Source organism: Tenrec ecaudatus, chromosome 13 (assembly GCF_050624435.1).
Source record: "Tenrec ecaudatus isolate mTenEca1 chromosome 13, mTenEca1.hap1, whole genome shotgun sequence".
Lineage (NCBI taxonomy): Eukaryota > Metazoa > Chordata > Mammalia > Afrosoricida > Tenrecidae > Tenrec > Tenrec ecaudatus.
In genome coordinates this window covers 39784175-39810349 of record NC_134542.1, presented here as the reverse complement: position 1 = coordinate 39810349, position 26175 = coordinate 39784175, and the positions used below count along the sequence as shown (strand labels likewise).

The following is a 26175-nucleotide window of genomic DNA, read 5'->3' as shown; positions in this document are numbered from 1 at the left end:
TCCCCACCAGCTCTGAATCCAGGCTGGTGGTGGTGGTGGTTGGGTGTTGCCTGAGAACTCACCGCCTCCTGGCACCAGCCCTCACTCAGCCTCCCCTTTCCCACCCACCAGCTAACATCATCACGCCACTGCTCCTCCACCCCTTCTATGGCTCACCCAAGACATCACTGACTAATTGGACAAGTTCTCATCCCTCGTGGAACCCAGCTGTTGCTGGGACTTCCAGCACATAATTGAGGGTGGTCTGCAGAGGCTGCTTTGGACACAGCCACTGGACAATTACAGGCCTCACTTAAGAATTTTTTAAAAGTTGTTATAAATGCAAAACGCCAGTTAATGAGATGGTTGATAAATGAGGAATAAATTATATTGCTTTAAATAAGAAATACTGGAGTGGGAGGTGGGGGAAGGGAGGAGGTGTTGGTCAACCCAGGGACAAGGGAACAACGAGTGGCTCAAAATCAGTGGCAGGGAGGGGATGGGAAGACTGGTAGGGTGTGACCAAGGGCATGGTAACTGAGAGGAATTACCGAAACCAGAATGAAGTTCTGATCATGGTAGTGGGACGGGAGGAAAGCGTAAGGAAATAGAGGAAAGGAGTAGGACGCACAGGGCACACAGAGAAGCCTAAATACAGACATGTACATATGTAAATATATTTATGACTATGGGGAAATAGACCTATGCACATATGTCTATAGGTTCAGTAGTCGGGTAGCAGGTGGGCATTGGGCCTCCTCGAGCTCACTCCCTCAATACAAGAGCACCTTGCTCAGCTAAACGGCCATTTTATGACACCCACCTTCCGACATGATCGCTGAGGACAGACGTGTGCATAAGCAAATGTGGTGAAGAAAGCAGATGGTGCCTGGCTACCAAAAGATATAACATCTGGGGTCTAAGAGCTTGAAGGCAAACAAGCGGCCATCTAGCTCGGAAGCAACAAAGCCCACAGAGAAGCACGCAAGCCTGTGTGAACACGAGCTGTTGAAGGGCTCAGGTAGCAGACAGCAAAAAACAAAAACCATCATTGTGTGATCACCTTCCCCACATAAAGGCTGAAGACGAAAGTGTGCATAAGTAAGTGTGGTGAAGAAGGCTGATGGTGCCCGGCTATTGAGAGCTATAGCGACTGGAGTCTTAAAGGCTTAAAAATAAACAAGCGGCCATCTAGCCCAGAAGCAACAAAGCCCACATGGAAGCAGCACACCAACATGTGTGATCATGAAGGGCCAAGGGGACCAGGTTTCAAGCAACAAAGGCGGGGGGGAGGGGGAAAGAAAAAATCATATAATCGTGAATGAGGGGAGTGCGTGATGGGGACTCAATGTAGACAACTGGCTATCCCTCACAGAGGGGCAGTGGGGAGGAGATGAGTTACTCAGGGTTCAGTGTAGCAATAAGGAAACTCACAATATTCCTCTAGTTCTTAAACACTTCCTTCCCCCAACCGTCATGGTCCCAATTCTACCCTGCAAACCTGCTTAGACCAGAGGATGCACAGCGGTATAGATGGGAACCAGAAACACAGGGAACCCAGGACAGATGAACTCCTCAGGACCAGCGGTGAGAGTGGCGATACCGGGAGGGAAGGGGGTTTAGAAAGGGGAAACCGATCACAAGGATCTACATGTAACCTCCTCCCTGGGGGATGGGCAACATAAAAGTGGGTGAAGGGAGACACCAGGCAGTGTAAGATAAGATAAAATAATAATTTATAAATTATTAAGGGTTCATGAGGGAGTGGGGAGCGGGGAGGGGGGAGGGGGAAAGGGAAAATGAGGAGCTGATGACAAGGGCTTAAGTGGAGATAAAATGTTTTGAGAATGATGAGGGCAACAAATGTACAAATGTGCTTTACATAATTTATGTATGTATGGATTGTGATAACAGTTGTATGAGCCCCAATAAAATGATTTAAATAAATAAGAAGTACTGGAAAATAATTAAGTTGTGAGATCTAAAGCTAGCATGCTCTTGTTTTTCTATTATAAAAATTTATTTTCATGATGAAGCGTCACCTAATATTTGGGGAGACTAGTTAGACAGTAGGCCTTTGTAGTAATGGCAGCTGCCTCTCTGGAGACCGACTCAGAAAGTGAGAAACAAAGCAGTTACACACTGGGTTGCTGACTGCAAGGCTAGTGGTTTGAAGCTCCCAGCTATTCCACAGGAGACAGAGGACAATTTCCACTCCTGTACAGTCACCGTTCGGAGGCCACAGGGCCAGTTCTACCCAGTCCTACGGGGTCACTGTGAGTCAGATTCGGCTCCACAGCAGTGCGGTGAGGAGGTCATCTTTTTTAAAAACAAATGTGCTACTTGCTGTTATAAAGGGAGCTCTGGTGGCAATAATGAGTATGCACAGGGCTGCTACCTGCAAGGTCAACAGTTAAATTCCATCAGCTGCTTCCATAGACAAAGATGCGGCTTTCTTCTTCCAAAAAGATTTACAACCTTTGAAACTCTAGGGAGAAGTTCTACTCTGTTCTGTAAGGTTGCCATGAGTCAGAATCAACTCAGTGGTAGTGGACTTGGCCTTTGCATTTTTGTTGCGAAATGATGACACAAGCTAATCAAAAAAGATAGAGGAGATCCTTATTATTAAAGCAAAGAAAGCAGAATTTTCAGGTAAGTCTAATAGCTAATTTGTAAGGACTTTACACACTGCTCATTGACAAAAAGAACAGGCAATGTAGTGTGTCATCATGAGTGTTCCTTCATTCTTTGAGTTGGGGGTATTGTCTTTTTTTAATGAACTTTGTAAGGAAGAAATCTTTATATTCACTTTTGTATTTAATTTTGTATTCCAGATAGATTTAGAAATAGGCAAACCAAACCCATTGCTGAGAAGTTGATTCTGACTGACAGTGACCTTACAGGACATGGCATAGTAGAACTGCCCCCAAGGGGTTTCCAAGGATGGGGTTGTGTCAGGGGCAGACTGCCACATCACTCTCCCACAGAAGGACAGGTGCATTTGAACCAGTGACCTTCAGTTAGCAGTCAAATTCTTGACTATTACATCCCCAGGGCTCCTTTTAGAAATAAGAGGAAGGGGAATGTGTGAATAACTGACAGGAGCTAAGTTGAGACCTTTACTCAGAGTGCACACAATGCCACCTTCTCCCTTGAGTCTGTTTAGATCAGCCCTTTAACCGAACTAAGCCCTGTAACATACTGCACATGAAACCAATGCGCAGAGGGCCACTCTCGAACTATCTGTTGGGAGTAACTTTTAGACACTGCTATCCTGGGAGATATTAATATTATTATAATCTTTGTATCTATGAACTCAAGCCAGTGATTCTGAAATGAAATATTGCTTATTTTATGAGGCAAGCAGGGCCATCTCTTCCCACATTATTAATTTAATGTTCTGAAATCAAAAGAGGCTACATTATTTACTTCAAAACCCAATAAAATGTTCATGCCTGATCAGCGACACTTCATATTTACAGTCTTCCTCTCCATGTGTGGACTTCCTTTCTCTCACAGATTTCCCTGTCATTTTATAACCAGCTCACTGGACCATGGAGTCGACACTTGGATTTACATTGTGTTCTGCTACTGTATGGCTTGCTGAGAGCCTGTGTCTCTACGGAGTCGTGATGACTGCAACAAGATGCCAGTAAGGAATGAATGCAGAACATTTTGGAGGTAAGGATTTCTAAAACATAAACTGTGCGTGTAATTAAATTGTGCCTATCTTTGGCTCAAAGCATATACAAGTCAAACACCGAAGTTAAAAGAAAATTCTTCTCCCTGTGAAAGTAACAACACAAGGAAGCTTAAGATTCCCAACTCTTTGGGTTGCCAAGCGTTTCATTTTGCTCTTACATACGTCACTTCTTCGCGGGCTACTTCAAGATGCAATGTTTACCTGATCTGTGCTCATTGTTTGACCTTAATAGTATAGGGTGCCTGTACTCCAGAAACCTTCATGTCAAAAAATCATAGAAGCCAAAGATGTGTCATTTCACACAGTTATTTCCAGATACAGCATCCGACCAAATTTCCCAATACATTAAAAACATTCTCTAATTGCTGAATGACTCCATAAATATTGCTTATGATCTCAACCTTAAGTTTCTTTCAATGCTATGTGGTAAGACTTTCATGAGTAAAATGCATTTTGGTATTTTTGTTTTGCTTACAAAAGTTCATTTAAAAAAATAAAATTTTTTAAGTAGTCAAATGAGGGAAATGCAAGTAAATGAGTGCCCACAGGATTTTTTTTAATCCTCTCATTAGCTAAGGGTAGGCAAGGATTTCAACAAAAGTTTCTGAAGGGTATAACTCAGTGAGCTTTTCACTGAACTGAAGAAGGAGCAAGGCACCACACTGGAGACCCGCTGTTACAGAATAATAGCACATTTCGCAAAACGCACCTGTGCTTCTACTGAAAACATGTTTCAAAGCACTGGCATAGCACTGCTACCTGAGGCACAAATGAACCTGAAACTCCCTGGGTTATGCTGGGATCTGTTGGACAAGGAGAAAGAAAAACAGGTCTACTACACAAATACTGAATGTGGCCAACACCTCATTTTCTAGTGAACAAACTTCTTGCTGATTTCATGTGTAAGGATGTTTACCGAGTGGTGCTACCGAAGCAAGGGGACAGTGGCACAGAGCGAAGGCAGGATCACACCTAGAGGGACCCCCACCAGGGGATCCTGGCTAATGCTTACGCTCCCGCTTGCATGGGGCAGGACATCCCTTTCAATGGTTCAGCCGAGTTTCGATCAATGTTCCCTCCACGTCATTGAACAGATTTGCTTGGATGGAAGGTCTCAACGGGAAAATGGTGGTAGCAAAGTGGCAGATTTCTGAATATATGGATATGTAGGTCATTGGCTTCTTAAATAAATTAAAGAATAGCTTAGTTACTAAGTTAGACTCATGGTACATATTTTATGAAACCAAGCTTATGTACAGGTTATGGACATCCCTTAGCTGTTCTTCAGTAATATGGTCTTATTTTTTAAGACTGTCATAAACCTCTGGGGTTTTTTTAAGTCTGTAAAATGACAAGGGGCTAAATAATGCTTAAAGTTGGACTTCATAATTAAAGGGTCAAATTGCAAAGATGGGAATGAAGAAATACTCAAGTAACTTGCTTTAAGTCCATTGGCCTAGTATGTGAGAATAGGTCAAAATCAAAATAAATTCAGGGTAAAAAAATGGTAAGAAAAACTGCAGAAAGAGAACAAACTGGAGAACAATCTTAATCTTGCTTCCTAAAATGATTACTCCCACAGGCACCCTCCGGTCATTCAGCGGCCGAGAGATGGGCCCACCCAATCGGTGCAGCTCTGAGCCAAAAGCCCACATCGTCACCATTCGCATACCAAGACCGAGTCTCAGTGCAGTCATGTTTAGTGAATCCACAGGATCTCACGTTCGCCACCTGTCTCACTTTCCGTCTCTTCTTTCTCCTTCTCCACTCTCTCCCCTCCCCCTATAGTCAATATCCAACCAATATAAAAATCAGCCCATTGAATTATAGAACATTAGGTCATGTTTAAAATAACAATAGTAACGATATTTTCAAAAGAAAGTATCCTGATAAAAAATTCTGTGCTACTCTTATTCCTTTCCATGCTCTTCCTACATGGGGCAGAGAAGGGGCTGTATCTGCCTCTCCCTTTTTCTGCCGTATTGGCCATACCGCCCTACTGTGCTTAGAATAGATGACAGGATCTCCAGAATATTAATGACTGGTGCTTCACTGTTTCCAGGGGGTCATAGTTCTCACAAAGGTCTTCAAAGTCATGTGACGGTCTTTCTTTCAAAAGACAAATAAAGAAGAAAGTGGTGGTACTCAGAATATATTTCATATATGGTCATAATTGCAAAATAGCATTCTCCTATCTCAATAGTACGGACAGGACACAACACGCTACTCTATCTTATCTGGAAAGTACACTAGTCCCATGCCCACCCTGGAGACCCAGTGTCCCGAAATCCCATGGATGCAGCCACTAGATCACTGCTTCTCAAACATGATGCTCTCCCCTTGCTCAAAATATGTGCTTCTCAACCTCCCTCGTGCCGAGACCCTTTCATACAGATCTTCATGTTGTGGTGGCCCCCGACCATAACATTATTTTCGTTGCTACTTCATCACTGTTATTTTGCTACTGTTATGAATCATCTTGTAAATATCTGATGTGCAGGGTGTATTTTCACTGTTACAAATTGAACATAATTAAAGCATAGTGATTAATCACAAACAATATATCTTTATATATTGTGAAATATTTATTCCTAATTGCAACTAAATGAAAATTTGGCTTGACGCATGTTATAGTATGGGCAACAGTCTTCACACTGGGTACTGTTTGTGGACGTATCTGCATGTGGGTGGACCTGCCTGGAGACAGATAGAGGCGCAGTGTCTCAGTTCCTAAGACCATTGGAAATAGGTGTTTTCCGGTGGCCTTGGGTGACCCCTATGAAATGGTCGGTCAATCACCAAAAGGGGTCACAACCCACAAGTTGAGAACCGCTGAATTAAACTATATTTATTATCAAAACAATAGCAATAAGGGAAAATAACAGAAGCAAATAATGGCTAGATAAGATTATCCAAAAAGGTTATCTATCCCTAAGCCCAGTGGAGGTCATGAAGAGCTGAAGTCATTAAGAGTGGACAGAGAATCACTTGATCAAACAAATGCATTTCATGTTTTCAAAAGTTATGTTGATTACAATAAAATACATTTCAATAAATACGTCTTGATTCCTTTCATCATGCTATTTTACTAATTATTCAAGTGATATACTGACAATGGATCAAATAGAAAAAGCTATTAATAGCTCTTCTTTGGAGAACTGGCACTTTGTAATGCTATTTATAGTGAATTTGAGTTTTTTCATCTCAGTTTTAAACATGAAAAAGGAGGCAACTATATGTTTTCACAATTCTAGCTTTATTTTATATTTTATTGTTTTATATACACACAGATTGCTTCTTAGTGCAAGCACCTATCATAGATCCAGAAACACAAATAGAGTAAGGTAAAGTGACAAAATGTAGCAAATTGCTCTTTATCATATTTGATTTCAGATGAATAATAGAGCTCTTGAACTCTATTTCTGGGAAATATTCAGTGAAATAAGTCAGTGAAGCAAGACTGTGTTAGCTTTAGGTATCTATCTGAAGTTAATGGTTATGATTCTATTTTGTTTTGTGGGAGAAAACTGTGAAGATTCTTTTTGCCTCAAGATTACCAATTCATTCATGTTATTATCCACACAGTTATTTTCATCTACTTATGAGAACTTGGAAATTATATTATACACAGACACTAGATTCTACACAAATGAGCTTCAGCGTGTGGAAAATCCAGTGGCCATTTCATAGGTCACAGCACCCTAGATTGTCACTCAACACTGCTGTCACTCAACACTTCTGCTGGTGAAACTCAGCTGCCCAGTCGTGCCGTTCGTGTCTACAGCACATATAGAGCAAAACCAATCTGCCGGATGACCTCCAGCTTAAGTTCAAACTATGTCATTCTGTCAATACCATCTACCTTGATTAGGCTGGGCTTTACACAGAACAGGTTCTGATCCCTGAGGGATGAAAAGCTTTCCCAAATTAAAAGCAGAATTTTAAAAGGAAATACTCATACATTCCTATGCAGTTTCCATTTGATATCCTCAAGGCTGGCCCATGAACTCAAGCTTACGTTGATTGAAAGTGAATGTTTCTTTCTGGGTGTAACCATCTCACAAATTTAATGGTAGGAGGAAAATAATAAAATGTGTTCCATGCTCCAATTAAACCTTTTATAACTTGGCATTTGAAAGATGGCAGTGCCAAGGAAAAATCATTAATCCATAAAAATAGACAAAAAGGACTGTGCAGGAGATGACAGACCACCAGGAGTCTGGGGCCTTGGCCGAGCACAACCTCACACTAGCGTGCTCTGTTCCTGTCTGCCGTCACTGTGAGTCTGCTCTCGCGTGTCATGCTATTTGGGGGGAGGGGGGAGAGGGAGGGGGATGCATACTATATTTGCTTCTAAAAACCAAAGTAATACAACTACTTTCTATTTTATCCAAAGGAGGTCTATGCATAACCAGGCAATAAAAGGTTCACTAGCCATGAAATGCCTATTCATGTACACGGATGATAAATGAAAGACACACATACACACACATAATTGAAAGATGCATCCTTCCCATTTGTGTTTGGAAATATCGGGCAATAGACTTGCTCAAAAGGACTAGAGCTTTCCCTCACTTCAACCCAGACAACTCTGCACACACAGACACTGCCTGAGTATTTGAGTCATTAGTGGGAAGTGGAGCAGTGACGTCTGGAACATGTGCAGGCTTTGCTGAACCTCTGAACTCATTTTCAAATGATGTAAACAGACTCTATCAATAATGAAGTGTATAAATTAGGGAAGAGCCAGGGGAGCAAGAGATTTCCCTCCTCTTGGTCTCCTGCCATCCCTAATCTGTCAGCACCAAGCCTGGGTCTCTGCCCGGCTCCCACGCCCGCAGTTCTAGCCTTGCTGCAGGTTGTTCCCAGAGCGCAGTTCAGGCTGTTTAACTCCAGCTGCGGCTCTGAACTACTTCACAACCCTCTATCTTGACTTGGTTCCCTATCACACGCAAGCTGTCCACCACTTCTGGTCTCCTTTTTAGCAACAAACTATGAGAAAAGTAATTTGAAGCTTCTGTTTTCTCAACAGATAATCACTCCTTGCCCTTGAATCCTGGCTTCCGTCCCCACCACGCTAATAAAATTTACTCTAACGTTTGGCCAGGGCCTCCCGCAATCAATCAAAACACCTCATGGTATGGCTTCAAGCTTCCTTCTCCCAGACTTGGGAGCTTCGCAAACATGGCCCAGTCTTCTAGAAACTCTCACTCACCTCTTCTACCGCTCCCCTTACAATCCCACTGTTCTCTCTCCTCACCTGCTCCCAAGTCTCCTGCCCTTTCTCTTTGCTGGTACAAAGCCATGCTAATGGCCATCCGCTCTCTCCTGACTGTTAAAAGTCCCAGGCTGTGTGACTAGAGGTTTAATCTCTCCCTTGATCCGTCCGGGCAATTATTTTAACATTAAACCTACGCTATCAATCAGTGTTGCAAATCTTCACTCACGCAATCTGTCAGTATTTCAAAGTTCAATCCCAAAGCAATTGCAATCGCCTTTCTCAACGTCTCTTTGAATCTCTCAGAATCTACACCTTTATTCTCTCAGTTCCAGACTTAAATTTTACTATTATCCTTACTCCTTCTCTCATAATCCATCCAGGCAGCAGCATTTTTTAATTGACTGTATTACTACTATACTACTTGACTCAGCACGCCCCAGTCAAAAGATATCAGCCTCATTCAAATACCCACACGTTTGAGCTGGCAACTACGACAGCCTCCCAAATGGCATGTCTATCTATTTGCTATTATACGAGGGGAGATTTTCCCTAAGATCCAATTCTCATCTGGAGTCATAGTGCAGTCCTACATAAAACCTTGACTTGTTTCTGGTGTTTCTCAAATAAAGTATAATGTTCTTAAGAAGACCCTCAAAACCTTTTTTTTTTTTGTAAATTAAGCCTCACCTAGCCACCTTGTACTCATAAAGTTTTGTTATATGTCTTAACTGTCAACTACAAACTATTCCTGCATTTAAAAAATATCATTGTCTAATGAATTCCCCCAACTTAAAATACCCTTATTCGTCCTTGCCTTCTAAAATGTTCTGATCCTTCAAGGCTCGACTACCAGGCAACTCCATTCGCTAAGCTAGTTGTTGACGCATGTGCTCACCCAAGAACCTTTTCTCTTCTTTGTAGCTGCACAGAGCTCTGCTTCCTGCCCGGCATTGCGTCGGGTGGCTAAGATGAACTCCATGGTCCTCCTCGACGTGTCCAGCATTCTCTCTACTGGACAGAATTGAGGCTATTCCTCACCCTCAGGTTCCAGGAGCCCCACAATAGACACTGCTCCCACTCCTCTCTATTAATTACTATCTTTACTTTTCCATAGTTATCTATGGGCAATTTTTTCTGCTCGGACATTGTTAGCATCTTGAAAATAAGCACCTTTACCTTTTCATTATTCATATAAGGGCTAGGTCAATGGTTCGCCAAGTGTGGTCTCCAAACTAGAAGCAGCAACATCACCTAGGACCTTGCTAGAAACCCCAATTCATGAACCCCAATGCAGACCTACTAAATGAAGAAGAACTAGGGTAGGTCCAGCAATCTGTGTGCTTCAACAGTCCCCGGGGTAATTCTAATGCACATTCAAGTTTCAGAGCCACTGATGAAGAAGAGTGGCTTGCACGTACCTCAATGATATGCCTGGATAAATAGTTCACTTTATCATCAAAAAACTAGACTGACATATAATTTCCCCCAAACATAAAAGTTTCAGTACTAGATTCATGGTAACTTTATCAACATATTAAATCTAACTTACACATTTTGAGGAGTTAAAAAATTTCTAGAAATGGTAACTTTTTATAAAGTTCAGAAATCAGCTAAGCTAAATTCTACAGTATGCTCTTTTGTATGCATAAGTAGTTTAACTCACTGCCCCAAGCTTGACTCATAGTGACCCTATAGGACTGGGTTTCTGAGACTGTAACTCTTTATGGGAGGGGGAAGTCTCATCTTTCTCCCATGGAGCCGCTGGTGGTTTGGGATTGTTGCCCTGCAGTTAGCAGCCCAACATGTAACCACTAGAAGTACTTAAAATTTTAAAATCTAAAAACTACTGCCATCCAGTTACGTAACTCCAACTCACAGCAACTCAATATAGGGTATCTGAGTTGGCAAATTTTCCCAGAGCAGATAGCCTCATATTTCTCCTGTAGAGCAGCTGGTGGGTTTGAACCACCAACCTTTTATTGTCAGTCCAACACTCATTTACCTGACAGTGTCATCAGAGCTCTTTAGTTAAAATGAAGGGGGATGATAATCATAGAATTAAGTCTCATGGTTACATTTGGGGAAAGAGAGGTGGAGAAGCTGGGGGAGGAGCTTATAGGTAGACCTGAATAACTGGGAACATTTTAGGTCCTTGGAGGGATGGTGAGATCACAGGTAAACGCAATATTATTGAAATTAATTAATGGGATGGTGGATTAAGGATTATTAATTAATCTCTGTGTAATATAAGATCCATAAACTTTTCAAAAGATATGTTTTAAAAATTAAGACCTATCACTATTCTACCCCTGTTGTGTGCACCACAAAGTCCACTAGGCTGACATGGCAAAGTGGAACTGCCCCAGAAGATTCCTTAGGCTGCCATATTTATCATAGAGTATTACTAGGTCTTTTCTGCCATAGAATAGCCAGTGGGTTCAAAACACTGACCTTTAGGTTAGCAGCTGAACACTTAACCATTGTACCATCAGGGCCTCTTATTCTGCCATTAGAATTATTCTTAATCATCAATCACGATTTTCAATACTAATCATACCTGTGTGCGGTTGAATGCCACTCTGGCAAAGACAGCTTGGGACACACTAGCCCGCTTCAGCTCATCTCTGACTTGCTGGTAGATATCTGGAGAGACTTCCACAGAGGAGTTGGTTGGCTCTGGCTTAACTGCTCGGGGAATGGGTGGGTGGTTCAGGAACTGCTGGTTGATGGCTTGGGGATGCTGGTGAGCCAGGAGGCGGCTAACGGCGATCTGTTGGTTTATCAGATGAGCCATGGCTATTTGTTGCCTGACAAGCTGTGGACTGAGCTGGGGAGAAAGAAGACCGGGGCTCATGATGGGCTGCAATGCGGGCACTTGGTTTCGGATTGGAGTACTGTGGTGAATTTGGCTATGAGGAGACTGTTCGTTGGTTTTCCCCAGGGACGCCAGCTGGTTCATATTTGGTAAATGCATTGGACGCTGGCCCAGAACACAATAGTCTGATAGGTTTTCTCGTTCCACTCTTTCCACTGTGAAGAGATAAAAATGAGATGTCACTATTATTTTCATTGGTATAACTCGGTGTGAATACATGCAGTACAAATGGATCGTCCATTTTTATTTATCAATGACATACTCCTTTAAAGGTGAAGTTAGAAGCCCCAGAGTAACAACTCCTTCCTGCAAAACGGTACAAAAATAAATTTCATAAAAGATACAAAAGTAGAACTATCTGCTGCATCAATTTTCCTAAAGTCCTCAAAGTAGGCATTCAGTGAAGCGTCAAGACGGAAACAACTCACTGCCACAAACGTTAAAGCCTCTCCTCTGGTCAAGCCTGATCTGCGCCCTGACACTGTCTTTTATGAAAGCGCCAGCCAGCCAGTCTCGTCCTCTGTGGTTTGTGATTGAGGTGCAGCGCACGGCTATCTGGAAACGACAAGGACAGAACTCCCACCCAAGAGCTATGACCATCTAATGAAAATCTCCCCTACGTCCTACTCTGCAGTCCCATGAACGTGCCCAGGAAGAAGCGAGCACAGTTTATCCGTCTACCTGCTCACTTGCTGTCCTTGTTGCAGAGATGCTGCTCCATGGCCCGTGCTTCGCACGAAAAGAGAAAATCTTACAAAATGAATCATTTTCCAAAAAGTCCCACCTCCTCCCCACCCACTCTTTGGAGGTTATCTACTTTATTATAGATTTGAAACGAAGCCCTTAAAAGAGAAGGAGAGAAAAAAAGCAAGGAACGAATACATCCAAATATAAGGCAGCTTTTTAAAATTTTGTTTTCTTTTCTCCAAAACAATTTCTCAGAAAAGAGGGAGTCACTTTACCTCCAAATCTTTCCATTATTTTATTTTATAAAGTTTTGTTTGAGAACACACACACATAAACACACACATACACTCTCTGAGGCTAAGCCAACCTCAATCATTGCTAGTTTTAAATGTTTGTAGATACAATCTTTAGAAAATTCTTTTTTTTTTTTACATTTTATTAGGGGCTCATACAACTCTTATGACAATCCATATATATACATACATCAATTGTATAAAGCACATCCATACATTCTTTGCCCTAATCATTTTCAAAGAATTTGCTCTCCACTTAAGCATCAGGTCCTACTTTTTCCCCTCCCTCCCCGCTCCCCCCTCCCTCATGAGCCCTTGATAATTTATAGATTATTATTTTGTCATATCTTTCCCTATCCAGAGTCTCCCTTCCCCCCCTTCTCTGCCATCTGTCTCCCAGGGAGGAGGTCACATGTAGATCCTTGTAATCGGTTCCCCCTTTCCAACCCACTCACCCTCTACTCTCCCAGTATCGCCCCTCACACCCCTGGTCCTGAAGGTATCGTCCACCCTGGATTCCCTGTGCCTTCAGCTCCTGTATGCACCAGTGTACAACCTCTGCCCTATCCAATCCTGCAAGGTAGAATTCGGATCATGGTAGTTGGGGGGAGGAAGCATCCAGGATCTGGGGGAAAGCTGTGTTCTTCATCGGTACTATATCGCACCCTAACAGACCCATCTCCTCTCCTAAACCCCTCTGTGAGGGGATCTCCAGTGGCCGACAAATGGGCCTTGGGTCTCCACTCTGCACTTCCCCCTTCATTCACTATGGTGTGTGTATATATAATTTTTAAGTAAAAATATTCTCATAGATTCAGCAATCACTTTTTACAATTGTAAATATTGGCTATGATTATGCCAGACTCTATTAAAGTTAACCTTATAAAGGACTGCTTTGGGCAATTAAATGCTAGAGATCAAATGTATTCAGTTATAAAAAATAACTGTCGTTCAATTGTGCGAAGGTTTTATAGTTTAGATTATAGCTTAGAGCATCATATTTAAGTTAAAAACTACTAAGGCTCAAATAATTTAGGTAAAAGTGGTACGTGTTCAAAATCAGTAAGTGTAGTGATGAATTTGGATTAATTAAAGAACTTTTAAGGTGGATATTTCTCAATTAATAAATTACTTACTATGTGATCAAACATATGGGTATGAAAGTAAATGAGGACATTAACCTTTACATTTGGAAGGAGCCTTGGTGGCACTGTTAGGTAAGTGCCAGGCTGCTAACTAGAAAACTTGAATTTTGCAACTTCACCTACATATCTAGAAATATTTTATATTCAAAAATTGTCCTTGAAAAAGCAAGTAAACATCCATATTTCAAAATCACCAGTACAGTCAGACATATACAGTACATTTTCTGCTTTCTTAAAAAATGGAATGCTTTTTTAACTTCCCTTATGAACTCCTAAATAAGTCAAAAGTTTACTTCAAACTTCTTTAAAGGTTCACTTTCTAACTTAATCCTTTCAATATAATTCATTGAGCTACATGTGACCTTGCCTTCATAAGGTTCAAGGTGAACAAATTATTTTAATCCTAGCCTCCAAAAGCAAACATGTTTCAATCATTGTATTAATTAAACTTTAGGATACACATTCTTAAAACTCAACCAAGCTAATGGCTAAAAGCCTTCAGATAAGGTATTCTGGCAAAGTTTTCACAGAACAAAAAGTATTCTTATTATAATTTCCTCCTTCAGAGCCGAAGTGGAGACCGCGAGCTTTCTGAGCAAAATCCTACTTGATGGGCGGACACACTTCGCCTAAGTAAGCACTTGCTTCACTTGTTCGTGCGATTGCTTTTAAACTCGGCCAACCGAAAGGTAGCTCAAATGTTAAATTATGCTTGTTTTCAGTTGCTTAAAAAGCAAAAACTTTAATCATTCCTTTTTGTAGGTTACAAATCATAATCTTCTAACAAACAAGCTCTAGCCGAATTCTAATTCCCCTAAGTTTCAGTATGTTAATTTTTCAACTCTTTGAGTGAGTTTAGTTTCTTGAGATATATCTATACCATAACCTTTATAAGAAACTCTAATCACAAAGTAATTATGAACACAACTTAGTATAAACATCAGAGCCCAACTACACCTATGAATTGATAAAATAAAAATGAGCATGTCAGATCATGTTCCTTGAAAGTTCTATATAGTATTTCTTTCTTCTTTTTTGGTACACATTGCTAGGCTCCGAAGAATTCCTGTAGTTAAGAACAGTGCTAGAAAAGTAACCTACCTGTCTGCTACACTATGAAGCACTAACCACACCATCTAGTCAGATGCCATCGAGTCAGTTCTGGCCCATAGCGACCCTACGCAGAGTGAACACTGCCTGGCCGATGTCTCTCTCAAAATTGTTCCTATGCCTGAAGCCATTGTTGCAGCCACTGTGTCAAGCCACTTACTCCTCAAATTACACTATTTTACTATCCAATATTTTGCATTTATGATAATGGTAAGAAATCTGACTGTGTTGTTGTGCATTACTAATGCATATTTCACAGTCGTGGACACCAAGGTGCCAGATGAGAGTTGCACTCGCTGTGATGGTTAATATGATGTGTCACCTTGTCTGACCCATCATTCTCAATGGCTTCACATTCTCATGACACATGCGGCAGTTGTGTGGAGCTGCAGTTTGGCATCCTGTAATGATGTCATGATCCTCCATTGTGGCCATCCTCCATTTTTGCTGACTTCAGAGTTTCATGTCAGACTAGTCTTTCAAACTTACTCACGTCAGTAAAAGACTCTGGCGGGTGATTCTGAGGCATGCTGCCGTTCAAAACCCTGTGCTATATGGGCTTTGTTTTCATGTTATCTCTTGAGATTATACCAGACACTTAGACCTGCCACACATCCTTTTCCCACTTAGATGAAAGGCGGAGGGAACGTTCATTGCTACAAGGTGGAGGAGCAGCTCCTTTCTGTGCATGAGCTGAAATCTACTTTATAGCACCTAAGAACCACATTTACAGGAGACGCTGTGAACAGAAAACCTGGGAACATTCCAATTCTCAGAAAGACAGGAGCGCGACAATAACATGTGGTGAAGACAGCAGCTGGCGCTTAGCTAGCCATTGGAATCGTGCCTTAGAGGCCTGTATTCAAAGAAGCAGCCATCTAAGTAAGGTGCCAACTAAGTCTACAAACAATGGAAGCAGGAGGGGGCCGGGTGTGCTAGAAGTGATTGTGATAGGGTCTCTACAACTCTTCTTAACAGCGATTGAACTACGGAAGTGAATGACATATAAATATAATAACAAGAAAACTACCACACACAAAAAGAAAGAAAGAAACCAAAGTCGACCAATGGTTACCATGAGTGAAGGAGGAAGAGTTTTTGCACAGGGGGCACTGAGTTTATGCAAATGATAGTGGAATAATTTGGAAGGACATTAATGATAGTTGCACAACATATCAAGCATGATCACTGGCACTGAATTTTACATGTAGAAGTTAAACTGGAGAATGTTTTGTTGGATTTTTGCCAAGATAAAAAAAATGCACTAATGAGTATAAGGAAGAAGAAAATGTTCTAAACGTGAACTAATGATTGCACAACCCCTCTTGTGACTGAACTCGTGAAATGCAGGATATGTGGATGAAGTGCCAATAAAACTTAAAAAGTAAATAAAAAGACAGTCTGGGATTTTTTTTTCCTTTAAGGCCTGGGTTCTAAATCAGGATAACCCGTAAAATCAGAAATTAACTTGGTCTTAAGCAGGCTTCTAGATTACCTATCTAGTAGCACTTTCAAAAAACAGAACTGTGAAAACAATTCCTTGTCTCAGAATACTTGTTTTTGCTTTTGCCTCTTCACCAAGTATTTAAGACACTCCTAAGGTATGTCTCCTCCCCAAACTTCCCATGACACGAAGAGTGATAGTTCAGACATTAGCTTTAGCAGTGCTCTCGCAAGTCTATTAATGCTGCCATGCAGGTCCGTAATGTGGCCAGAACTATGATCTTAATTTTTTTCCACCTTTATTTAAAAAGAATCTTATGTGACCCTAAACATAGTTACATTTGGAGAACAGCTCCCGGGGTTTGTTCAGAGTTATAATAAATAAGAGCAATGAGTTGGGTAAAAGGCTTTGCACTCTAAAATGTGCCGGATTTCTGGCCCATGGGTCTTTCCTTCAGCCATTACGATGCTTATGCAAATGTAAATGGGTTAGCGTGAATGAGTGCTAATGGACTCCTTAGTAAAATCACACTCCACTCCCCAGCATCTCTCCTGAAAACCCTCCATAGAACAGAGGTCAAATACAAGCCAAAAACGGAACAACGAGAACACCTCAATTTCTTTATTACTCCTTCAACCTCAGCCAGCACTACAGAAGTGATTCTGCAAAGGTCCAGAGTGTCCTTAGCACTTTGTGGGAAAGTTGCCAGCCAATTGAATAATTTCTAAACAGTATTCAAACTTGAGGCACAGAAAAAAATATTCATGTGCAGATGATTGCCTTGGGTTTCAAACTCTCCACCCCACATTCTTTGCTTCCCAACACAAGCTCAGCACCATGGATCCCAATTTCAAAGACAGCAGTATTATCCAACGCCAAAGGAAGTAGATACTTAGTTTAAGGTCAAATACACCTACTCCTCATTTATATCTTGTTACCCAGCATTTCACATACATGACAATAGTAAGAATCTATCCAACGTGTTTGGGTATTAAGAATGTGCATCTGGCGGTACCTAATACAGAGGGCCAAAGTAAAAGTAACCCTGGCTGTGATGGTTAAGAGTATGTGTCAGGATGGCTGGGTCATGGTTCTTCAGGCTTTGACAATTATGTAATGAGGTAATTTGGCAGTTACATTATGAAGGCATTTGACAGTTAAGAGTGATATGACTTGGCAGTTATTGAATGATGTCATCATCCTCTATTTTGTAACCTGACACTGATTTTCACATCAATGACCCAGTCTTTGGAATATACCCATCAGTTAGGAGTGTATGTAGTTGTCCAAATGTAGATAAATATTTAGGAATATTCAAAATGGTTAGGGTCGCTGGCTTTAGCCACCGCAACAGAATAAACAAACCACGTGGCTGGTGGAAACTTTTTCCCTCTTTCTTTTCAGAATTCAAAGTCAAATTCTCTAGGCCTGGATGCTTCAAAAGTGTACTTTAATAGAACTTCTCTAACAGAACAGTTTATTAAAAGTGCAAGAATATTCGTGTCACTATTGTTAATATATCCCTTACAAATCATGCCAACATTTCAAGTAATACCAAGTCCTGTCGTCTATACAGTAGCCGAGGCACGAAGTTAAATTTTTACACAGAGTTGTTGTCTAATTCTTACAACACTTTCTGCATGAGTATAGGCATACTTTCAATATTATTATCACCACTTTATAGAAGAGACTTAAACTACAAAAAAATAAGGTCAATAACCTCTACAGTAAGAATCCTAATTCAAACCTATGTCTTTAAGGCCCTAAAGTTTTTCATTGATTACACTAAAGACCCTAGTGTTTGCTCTGAAGCCTAACTAAGGACTCTAAATTGGGGCACATAATAGTGATCATTTCAGAGTTGGGGTTAGACCCTCCTTTGTCTCCCGCAGCTCACGCCTCCTTTACATAAGCTGAATGTGACATAAGCTGAAATGCTGGCCAGTTCTAAGAGTGATGGCATCCCTTATTCCTTAACACTTGAATTCACTTCATCACTTAAGAGGGTTGCTTATACTTGTGTGTTCTGTTTTAAATATTTATTGATCAACTATTTTATGTACCACAAACAAAGTCACTCCTAGAGCTTCCATACTAAACAATATTAGCTTTTAAAAAAACTCCATGTAAAAATTTGCTGCAGAAACTGAACTGTCTGACATACATAAAAGCAAGCTTATCACACTTGCCTTTGATTTCAAATGCACATCTATCTGATGATTTTTTAAGACATAGTTTCTCTTAATATCTTAGTTTGTCAATCAGTAGCAATTCATTCTAGTCATCCATAAATAAAAATGCACAATGACTTCATTAATCTTCATGAATTCCCCCATTGTTTATTTCACTTGTGGCAAAAAAAAGTGGGGGAAGAAGGGGTGGAGGTGGTTGGAGACTTTGTCTAAAAGTGAATGTAGCGGGCATGGACTTCCATACGTCTGATGAAAGGTGTAAATCACCCAATGAGGTGCTTCGGGGAGTACTCTTTGACCTGAAGGATAAACTAGCTAAGTTTCAAGCATTTCTTTGAAAATACATAGCTAACAAAGCACACGACAAGGAATGTGCACTCTCCTAATGTGGTAGTCTAAGACCCTGGGGTAAGCATAATTATCCTAGAAATTTCTATAAAATCTTAACTCTAAGAAAGTCTTGTTCACGGCCATCCAGTCAATTCCTACTCACGTGGCCCTGTAGCACGGGCAGAACTGCCCCTGTGGGTGGCTTAGACTGTAACTCTTTATGGGGGTAGAAAGTCTCATCTTTCGCCCACAGAGTGGCTGGAGGTTTCAAACTGCCGACAGCCTCCTACGACACCAGGGCCCTGGCCTAGCAGAATGACAGCGTCATACGGTTCAATCTAATATTGACTTTGCTTGCTTTCTCTGACTGGTCTACAAAGCAGTGCTCAGCAACCCTACTGCCCTCCCTGAGACTGTCCCAGAAGTTGGTTGGTTTGTTTAATGCAAACACAACACAAATCCTCTGACAAACTAAAACAGCATCCTGTCTCCCAGTATTACATATGCCCATTCCCTGAAAATACTTCTGATTGATTCGCTCCTAATCAATAACTGCAGGTATACAGTCAATTTGTTACATAAAAACATACACACACAAACACATAAGGACATGTTTGCAGGAGGCAAGACTAATATGCAGTATCTATTTACCAGCTATAAACCCCACACCAGAAAAAAATAAAACTATTACCAAAAGCGTTCACAAAATATATTAAAGACCGTAGCAGGTATTTGAAAAGGCTGAAGGGCAAGTGTGAAGGCGGGTAAAGGGGGTGGGGGAGAAAGCTAGTAAGTCTTGTAGGATTACTGAACCTAAAGATTTTTCTTTTCTCTAAATTTGTTATAGAAAATTCATTTCTGGGTTGAGAACTTGCTCGCAAAGTCTCTGCCTAGAGCAAAATATTCAGAGCCAAACTGTTAACTCCTAATAAAACTAGGCTTGGAAGGAAAATGCGTCCAGTCCCGTAAGCTAAGGGTGCCAGTCAGCGTTGTGATAATACCATGCGACTGGTTTCCCTAGGTATACTTTCCCCTTATTATCAACTTCCTTTTTCCATCATATAAAATTCCAGAGAAACATGTATAGCTATCATAAAGCAACTGGAATCTGGACACCTCTGTTCCTTTGGTAGGAAAAGCTCACAGGACCCATTACGTTCCATGGAAAAAGTGAGCATCGTCCCCCTTCGCCCGACTGCCATCTCAATCCTCTGCATTGGAATACAACTGTCCCTTCAGTTTCCTGCTCTCCCAGTGTGGTACCACGGATCATTCCGGATACTCCTAGAACTTTCGGTATCAGCTAAAGTTACTTGCATCTAATAATATCTTCACTTACTATGCATTTTAATATGAAACTATGAGTTCGAAGTGAATTCAACTAGCAATACAAAAACGAAGCATCACATTTATGAAACATGACATTCTTGTTTGGAAGCATTCTACTTTTGCCACGTGGCGTTCTATGTGTATTAATTCTTTCATTTGACCTCTTGCAGGAAAGTTGATCAGGAAAACAATCAATCCACAACTCATTCTTGCCCACCGATCGTTGTCATTGATTTCACAGAGCTTAAATGCTTTAGGTCATTAAAGTAGTAAGGCTCATTAGACCACCTGATTACGAGTCAAAGGGCGTCTGCCTAGGCTATATTACAGTCCTCAATTTGTACTTAGTAAATATATCAGTGTTCCTTTAAACAGAGTTGGCGATTTCTAAATATTTTTGTCCAAAAACGGATTAAATGAAAGAGACAATGATTCTAACAGATTACTAATTTACTAAGGGCATTTATACTATGAATCAAACAAGTAAAGATTTCCTGTAGTTAACTGCTGCCTATTCAAGTGAGATATCAGATAAGCAAATAGCATTAGTCACAGTACACTTTGTGCAGAAAACAACATAAAAACTGTCTTAAGTGCATATGTTCAAATAAATTAGTCTAGATTAAATTGCATCCTGTTAGTATTTGCTAAATACCTACAAGATCCATGTTCATGGCCCTTGTGGGGGCATAAAATGGATGAGACTCCCATATTTCCCCAGGAGCTTATGGTCTGATAGAGGGAGGAGTCCAAATCCAAAGGACGATAGAACTATTAGTAAGGCGACTGCTCGAAGGCACCATGATTGGCCTGGTAGCTTGGCTTGGTGTCCACACCAACCTGGCACATAGTTCATTCAAAGAACTCTCTCTACTCAGTAACTGCTGTTTGGGTACCTATCATCACACAGAGCAGCCACGAGTGTGGTAAGAGCTTCAAGCACCTTAAGAATGTAGATGACTTTAACTTTGAGAAAGAGCACGTGACAACCTTTATCTCATTATTTTAAAAGTAAAAACAAAACACAAGACCTGATTTTTCCCTGGTGGTTTCCTCAAAAGAAGAGAATTCCACCACAATGGAGACGCCATTAGATAACCTGGGACTTGCCTTGGGCTACTTACTGAAAATGCTCTGTGGATTGTTCGTCAGGTACCAGAACCATTTTGGGTTTTGAATTTTGTTTCTGGGCAGGACAATAAACTAAGAACTACAGGGACCGGGCCCAGCACAGACCCATCGCTACATCATCTCCACTGAGTCCTCCTCTTGCACCCTCATTGTAAATCAAATGAGGTCTTTCTGGAACCTATTCCAAGTGGTCTCTTCACCAATCCCTCCCGTCATTATCGCCTTCACTGGGAGACTTGCAGGACACCCTGCCTTTCATCTTTCTTTACCCACCTCTATACCCCCATCTCTTTCCATTATTTTCCTTCACCCAGGCTCTGAAGCACACATCACCATTGCTCCTTTCAAAAGCCAAGCTTTCTCTCATGCCTCCCTACATTGTGAACTCTTGTGTATCACTCCTCCTCCTCCTCCTCCTCCTCCTCCTCCCCTTCAGAGCCCTGGCCTCCACTGGCTCCAGTCTCTTTCTTCCTGACTACTGCAGGGGCAGAGAAGGCAGTGGTTCCATGTCACCTTAATATTACAGCTAGCTGCTTCGCTATTCTATCCTCACTAAATGTCACTAACCAAATCTGCTGTCTTTCCTTACGATGCACTTCCTCTATACCCATGGCCATTGACTCTACTGTGACCCGTGCATGTCAGAGCAGAACTGTGCTCCAGGAGGTTTCTAACAGCGGCTGCTTGAGAAGTAGAATACCTAGTCTTTCTTACGAGGCACCTCTGGTTACTACACCAGGTAAAATACCAAGGGTGTTGCCCACTTGCTCCATCTAGTCCCTCCCTCTTCTCTGTAGATGCCTACATTTTCACTCCAGAGACAGCGCCTTCCATTGTTTTTATGGCCTCCCCTTTGACGAAGCCAAGAGCCTCCATGACCTCTCCTCCTCTGTATCTTCCTGTCACCCTTGATAGTGGTTCCCCACTAATAACCCTTCCTCCTTTGATTCCATGACTCCTCGCCTCCTCCTGAATCAGATCTTCTTGGCCCAGCCTTTTCCTTTCAACGTTCCCAGTCCTCCACCGTTTTCACTCCCACCCCTAGAGCGCTCTTTTATTACCGCTTCAACAATCATGTCCAATAAACACACTGCCAGTGAGTCAGTTCTGACTCATAGTAGCTCCAGAATGTACTATCTAGACCTGTCCTTTAATAGACTGCTTCTACATCTTGAACTGGCTCATGGACATTTCTACTTAGTTGCCCTAAAATATCAGCAACTTTCTTTCCATTCATACTGTTCTATGTCTGCCCAAACCATTATGAGTCACTTGTGTTCATAACTTTGACTCCTATTTTGACTTATTTTTCTCTCTTCTAACCTCATATTCACTCTTCCCAAGCCCTCCTGGCTCTTCTCTGCTTGCATCTACACCATCTTTCTCACTGCAACTACACAAATCCAACATTTCGTTTGTCTACATCACTGCTGTGGTCTGCAGAAAGTCCACCTCCCTCCGGATGTACATGCCACAACCACTCCTGACCTACCCTCTTGTCCCCACAATGCACAGCTAAACCTACACACAGGTGCAGAACCCTTAACCTAGAGGAATCTTTGACAACCCATTTTTATTTCTATACCGTTCCCTTGTGGAAAACCCCTCAGTGATTCTTAAAACACCTCAACGAGGCTTAAAGTCAGCCAAGGCCTGGCCTTTCCTTTCCCAGCCTGATTGTCCATTATGACAATACAAATGCTTCCCACAGTTGGGTCCGAATCATTTCTGTTCCTTCACCACCACGTGCACACGCAGCCTCGCGTTGCCTTCCCTTTTCACTGAGCACAAGCATCGATGTTCTGGGCATCTGTTATTGCATTGTGATCAATATACCTGCTGCTGTAGACACACTGGACTACCACCCCTACTTTGCTCAGTAGGCCACGCTGTCGCTCCTTGTGACTTTGGGGTTGCCTGCAGCATTCTTTGTTCTTTTGCTCCAAGGCGAACTATATTTTTCCTTTAAGATATAACTCAGTGGTACTTCTCTAGCATCCTCCTTCCTGAACCCTGACATCCACCAGGGAGAATCGATGGAGCCCCCCTGTGCTACCAGAGTACTAGCTTCCATTTGCCGCCGGTGTTTATAAGGACACCTCCCTACTAGATTGAAGTAAGCATGATCATCTGGGCTTCCAGGAATTGTCCAATGCTTCTGAAACACCGGAGATGGCAGGTAGTAGAAACACACACAAAACATTTGTTTGATATAAATTACTTGTTTTCATCAATCTAATTTTAATCAATAAATGATTATAACTTCTGTGTTAGTCTGGGTTGTCTAGAGAGACAAATTCAGAGAGAGACAGACAGACAGAGAAAGAGAGAGAGAGAGCACTTGAGCACTTTATATCAAAGAGTAATTGTATATTAAGAAAACATCCCAGCCCAGTTCAGTTTAAGTCCATAAGTCCGCTATTAATCCATATGTCAGATCCCAGTCTATAAATTCCTCTTCAGACTCACACACACATGCAATGGTGCCAAATACAGAAAGATCACAGGCCAGTTAATGGAAAGACTTGTGGATTCAGTGGCAGTGGAAGCATCTTAGCAATGGCATGGGTCTCCATGTGGCTCTTCCAGCTCCAGGACTCTGGCTCCATCAGCATAGCTCCATATGGCTTGTCAACAGGGCAAATGAAACAGAGAAAGTGTGGGGCCCACCTCCAGGGAAGAAGACAGGAGTTCCCAGAATCCTCAGTAGCAGGCCATGCTCACAGAGACCTCATTGGCTATGACCTGATTGACAGGCTAGACTCCACCCCTTCGCTCAAGTTGACAGGAGTTTATACAGCTGCCACAACTTCCTTGCAAGGATTAACTGTGTAATTGTCCCCACCGTGTTCCCAGCATTTGGAATCATAGCAGGTATACAAACTAGATTCTCAAATTTATTTGTGAATAGCCAAGGATATGCATTAGATTATTAATTATTTTGATAGATTGTGGCTTTTCCATTCTAGAACTCTATCTTTTATATTTCTTTCACGTACTCAGTATATCTGATGAATGAACAGTGGCTGGCCGGCTGGCTAGCTGGGTGAGTAATAGATGAGTGGGATAAAGAAAAGCGGAGGAGGCAAAATGGAGGGAGGGAAGGGAAAGAAAATAGAAGGAAGGAAAGAACGAAGGAAGGAATTTTTAAAAAGTGGATCAGTTTTTCCCCTATCTCCTCTTTTAACATATATTTTAAATGGTTTTATAAATAGTGCAGATAACAGTAAGTTCATTTTAACCTACAAAATATATTGTTGGCCTTAAGCGGACATATCCCTGCGCAGAGTAGCCAATGCACAGAGAGGACCATAGGGCCGGCCCCACTAGGAGACACGACATCCCTCACTGACCCGTGGTCCTATGGGGGACAACACTGGAGACACAGTGCAGGAACTACACCTGATCTGACCTCACCACACCGAGGCAAAACACTAGAGACAACAAGGGATGCAGGGCAAGGAAGTTTCCAGGGAGTACTAAAAATAGACTTTGGGGCCAGGACATGGCACCCCATCAGACTCCAATGGAAAACATTCCTAAAGGTCAACAAACAGATCTTGAACTATTTACACGCTTTTCTTTTTCTTTTTTGTTATTGGTTTTTTGTTGTTGTTATTGTCTTGTTTTCTTTAGTTGCTTTGTTTTGCTCTGTCTTGGTTTTTGTGTATATTATTATCTCTGCAGGTCTATCTACATAAGATAGGCGAGATAAACAATCTGGAGGAAGAAACAAGGACTGATGGTTCTGGGGGACGAGGGGGGGTGGCATGGGAGAGGAGGAGCTGGGGGAAAGGAACTGGGTATTAACAAACCCAAGGACAAGGGAACAACAAGTGATCCAAAATCGATGGCGAGGAGAGTGTAGGAGGCCTGGTAGGGCTTGATCAAGGGCAATGTAACCAAAAGGAATTACTGAAACCCAAATGAAGGTTGAGCATGATGGTGATACAAAAGGACAGTGAAAGGAAGTAGAGGAGAGAACTAGGAGGCAAGGGGCGTTTGTAGAAGTCTAAATACATGCATGGACACATGTAAATATATATATGACAATGGGTTAATAGATCGATGTGCATATATTTATAGGTTTAGTCTTAAGATATTAGATGGACATAGGGCCCTGTGATAGGTGGGTTTATAGTGCCAACATGGCCAATGAACACATGGGGGATTAATTGAAGGGTGGAGACATAAATGACTCAGTGAGCCTCGCCTTCCTTGTCTCTTGCTCTTTGGTGATCGGACCAGTATGCAGCTACCTTAACTTCTGCCTCAATTTGCAAGCTGCACTACCTGTAGGACACCTAACCCATAGACTGTGTTGCTGTAGTTTGGGGTTCCTTCAAGACCTGCTTCGCCACACTACTGGAGTATACATCACTTGAGCTGGGGATTGTCGGAACCTGTCAGCTGGCTGACTGTTGGTGACCTGCCTTGCTATTTGTTGCCTATGCCTGGATAGCCTGAATTGCTCTCCAGAGGACTACCCTGCGGGCCTCAATACTTGAAGGACTGCTAGTGTATTAGCTGTCTCACAGATGTGAGTTGCACTGAGCCATTTGTACTGTTTTACAGAATATATAATCATTAGTATCCTTGTTTTGTTTCTCTAGAGAACCCTAACGTAAGCCTCCACTCAACTATTCCCGCAATGCAAGATCACTTTGTTCTATTAAACTGACATTCCATGATGCTCACTTTCCTGACACGATTGCTGAAGACAACGCAGGTACATA

General features: G+C 41.8%; 1 protein-coding gene across 1 annotated transcript in view; it reads right to left on the bottom strand.

Annotated features, from left to right (window-relative positions):
- SATB2 (SATB homeobox 2) overlaps positions 1-26175 on the bottom strand; it is a 209839-nt gene that overhangs the window by 72081 nt on the left and 111583 nt on the right. The window contains exon 7 of the mRNA XM_075529383.1: positions 11461-11933. Within this exon, the coding sequence (XP_075385498.1) occupies positions 11461-11933 (473 nt within the window). The remainder of the gene's footprint in view (positions 1-11460; positions 11934-26175) is intronic.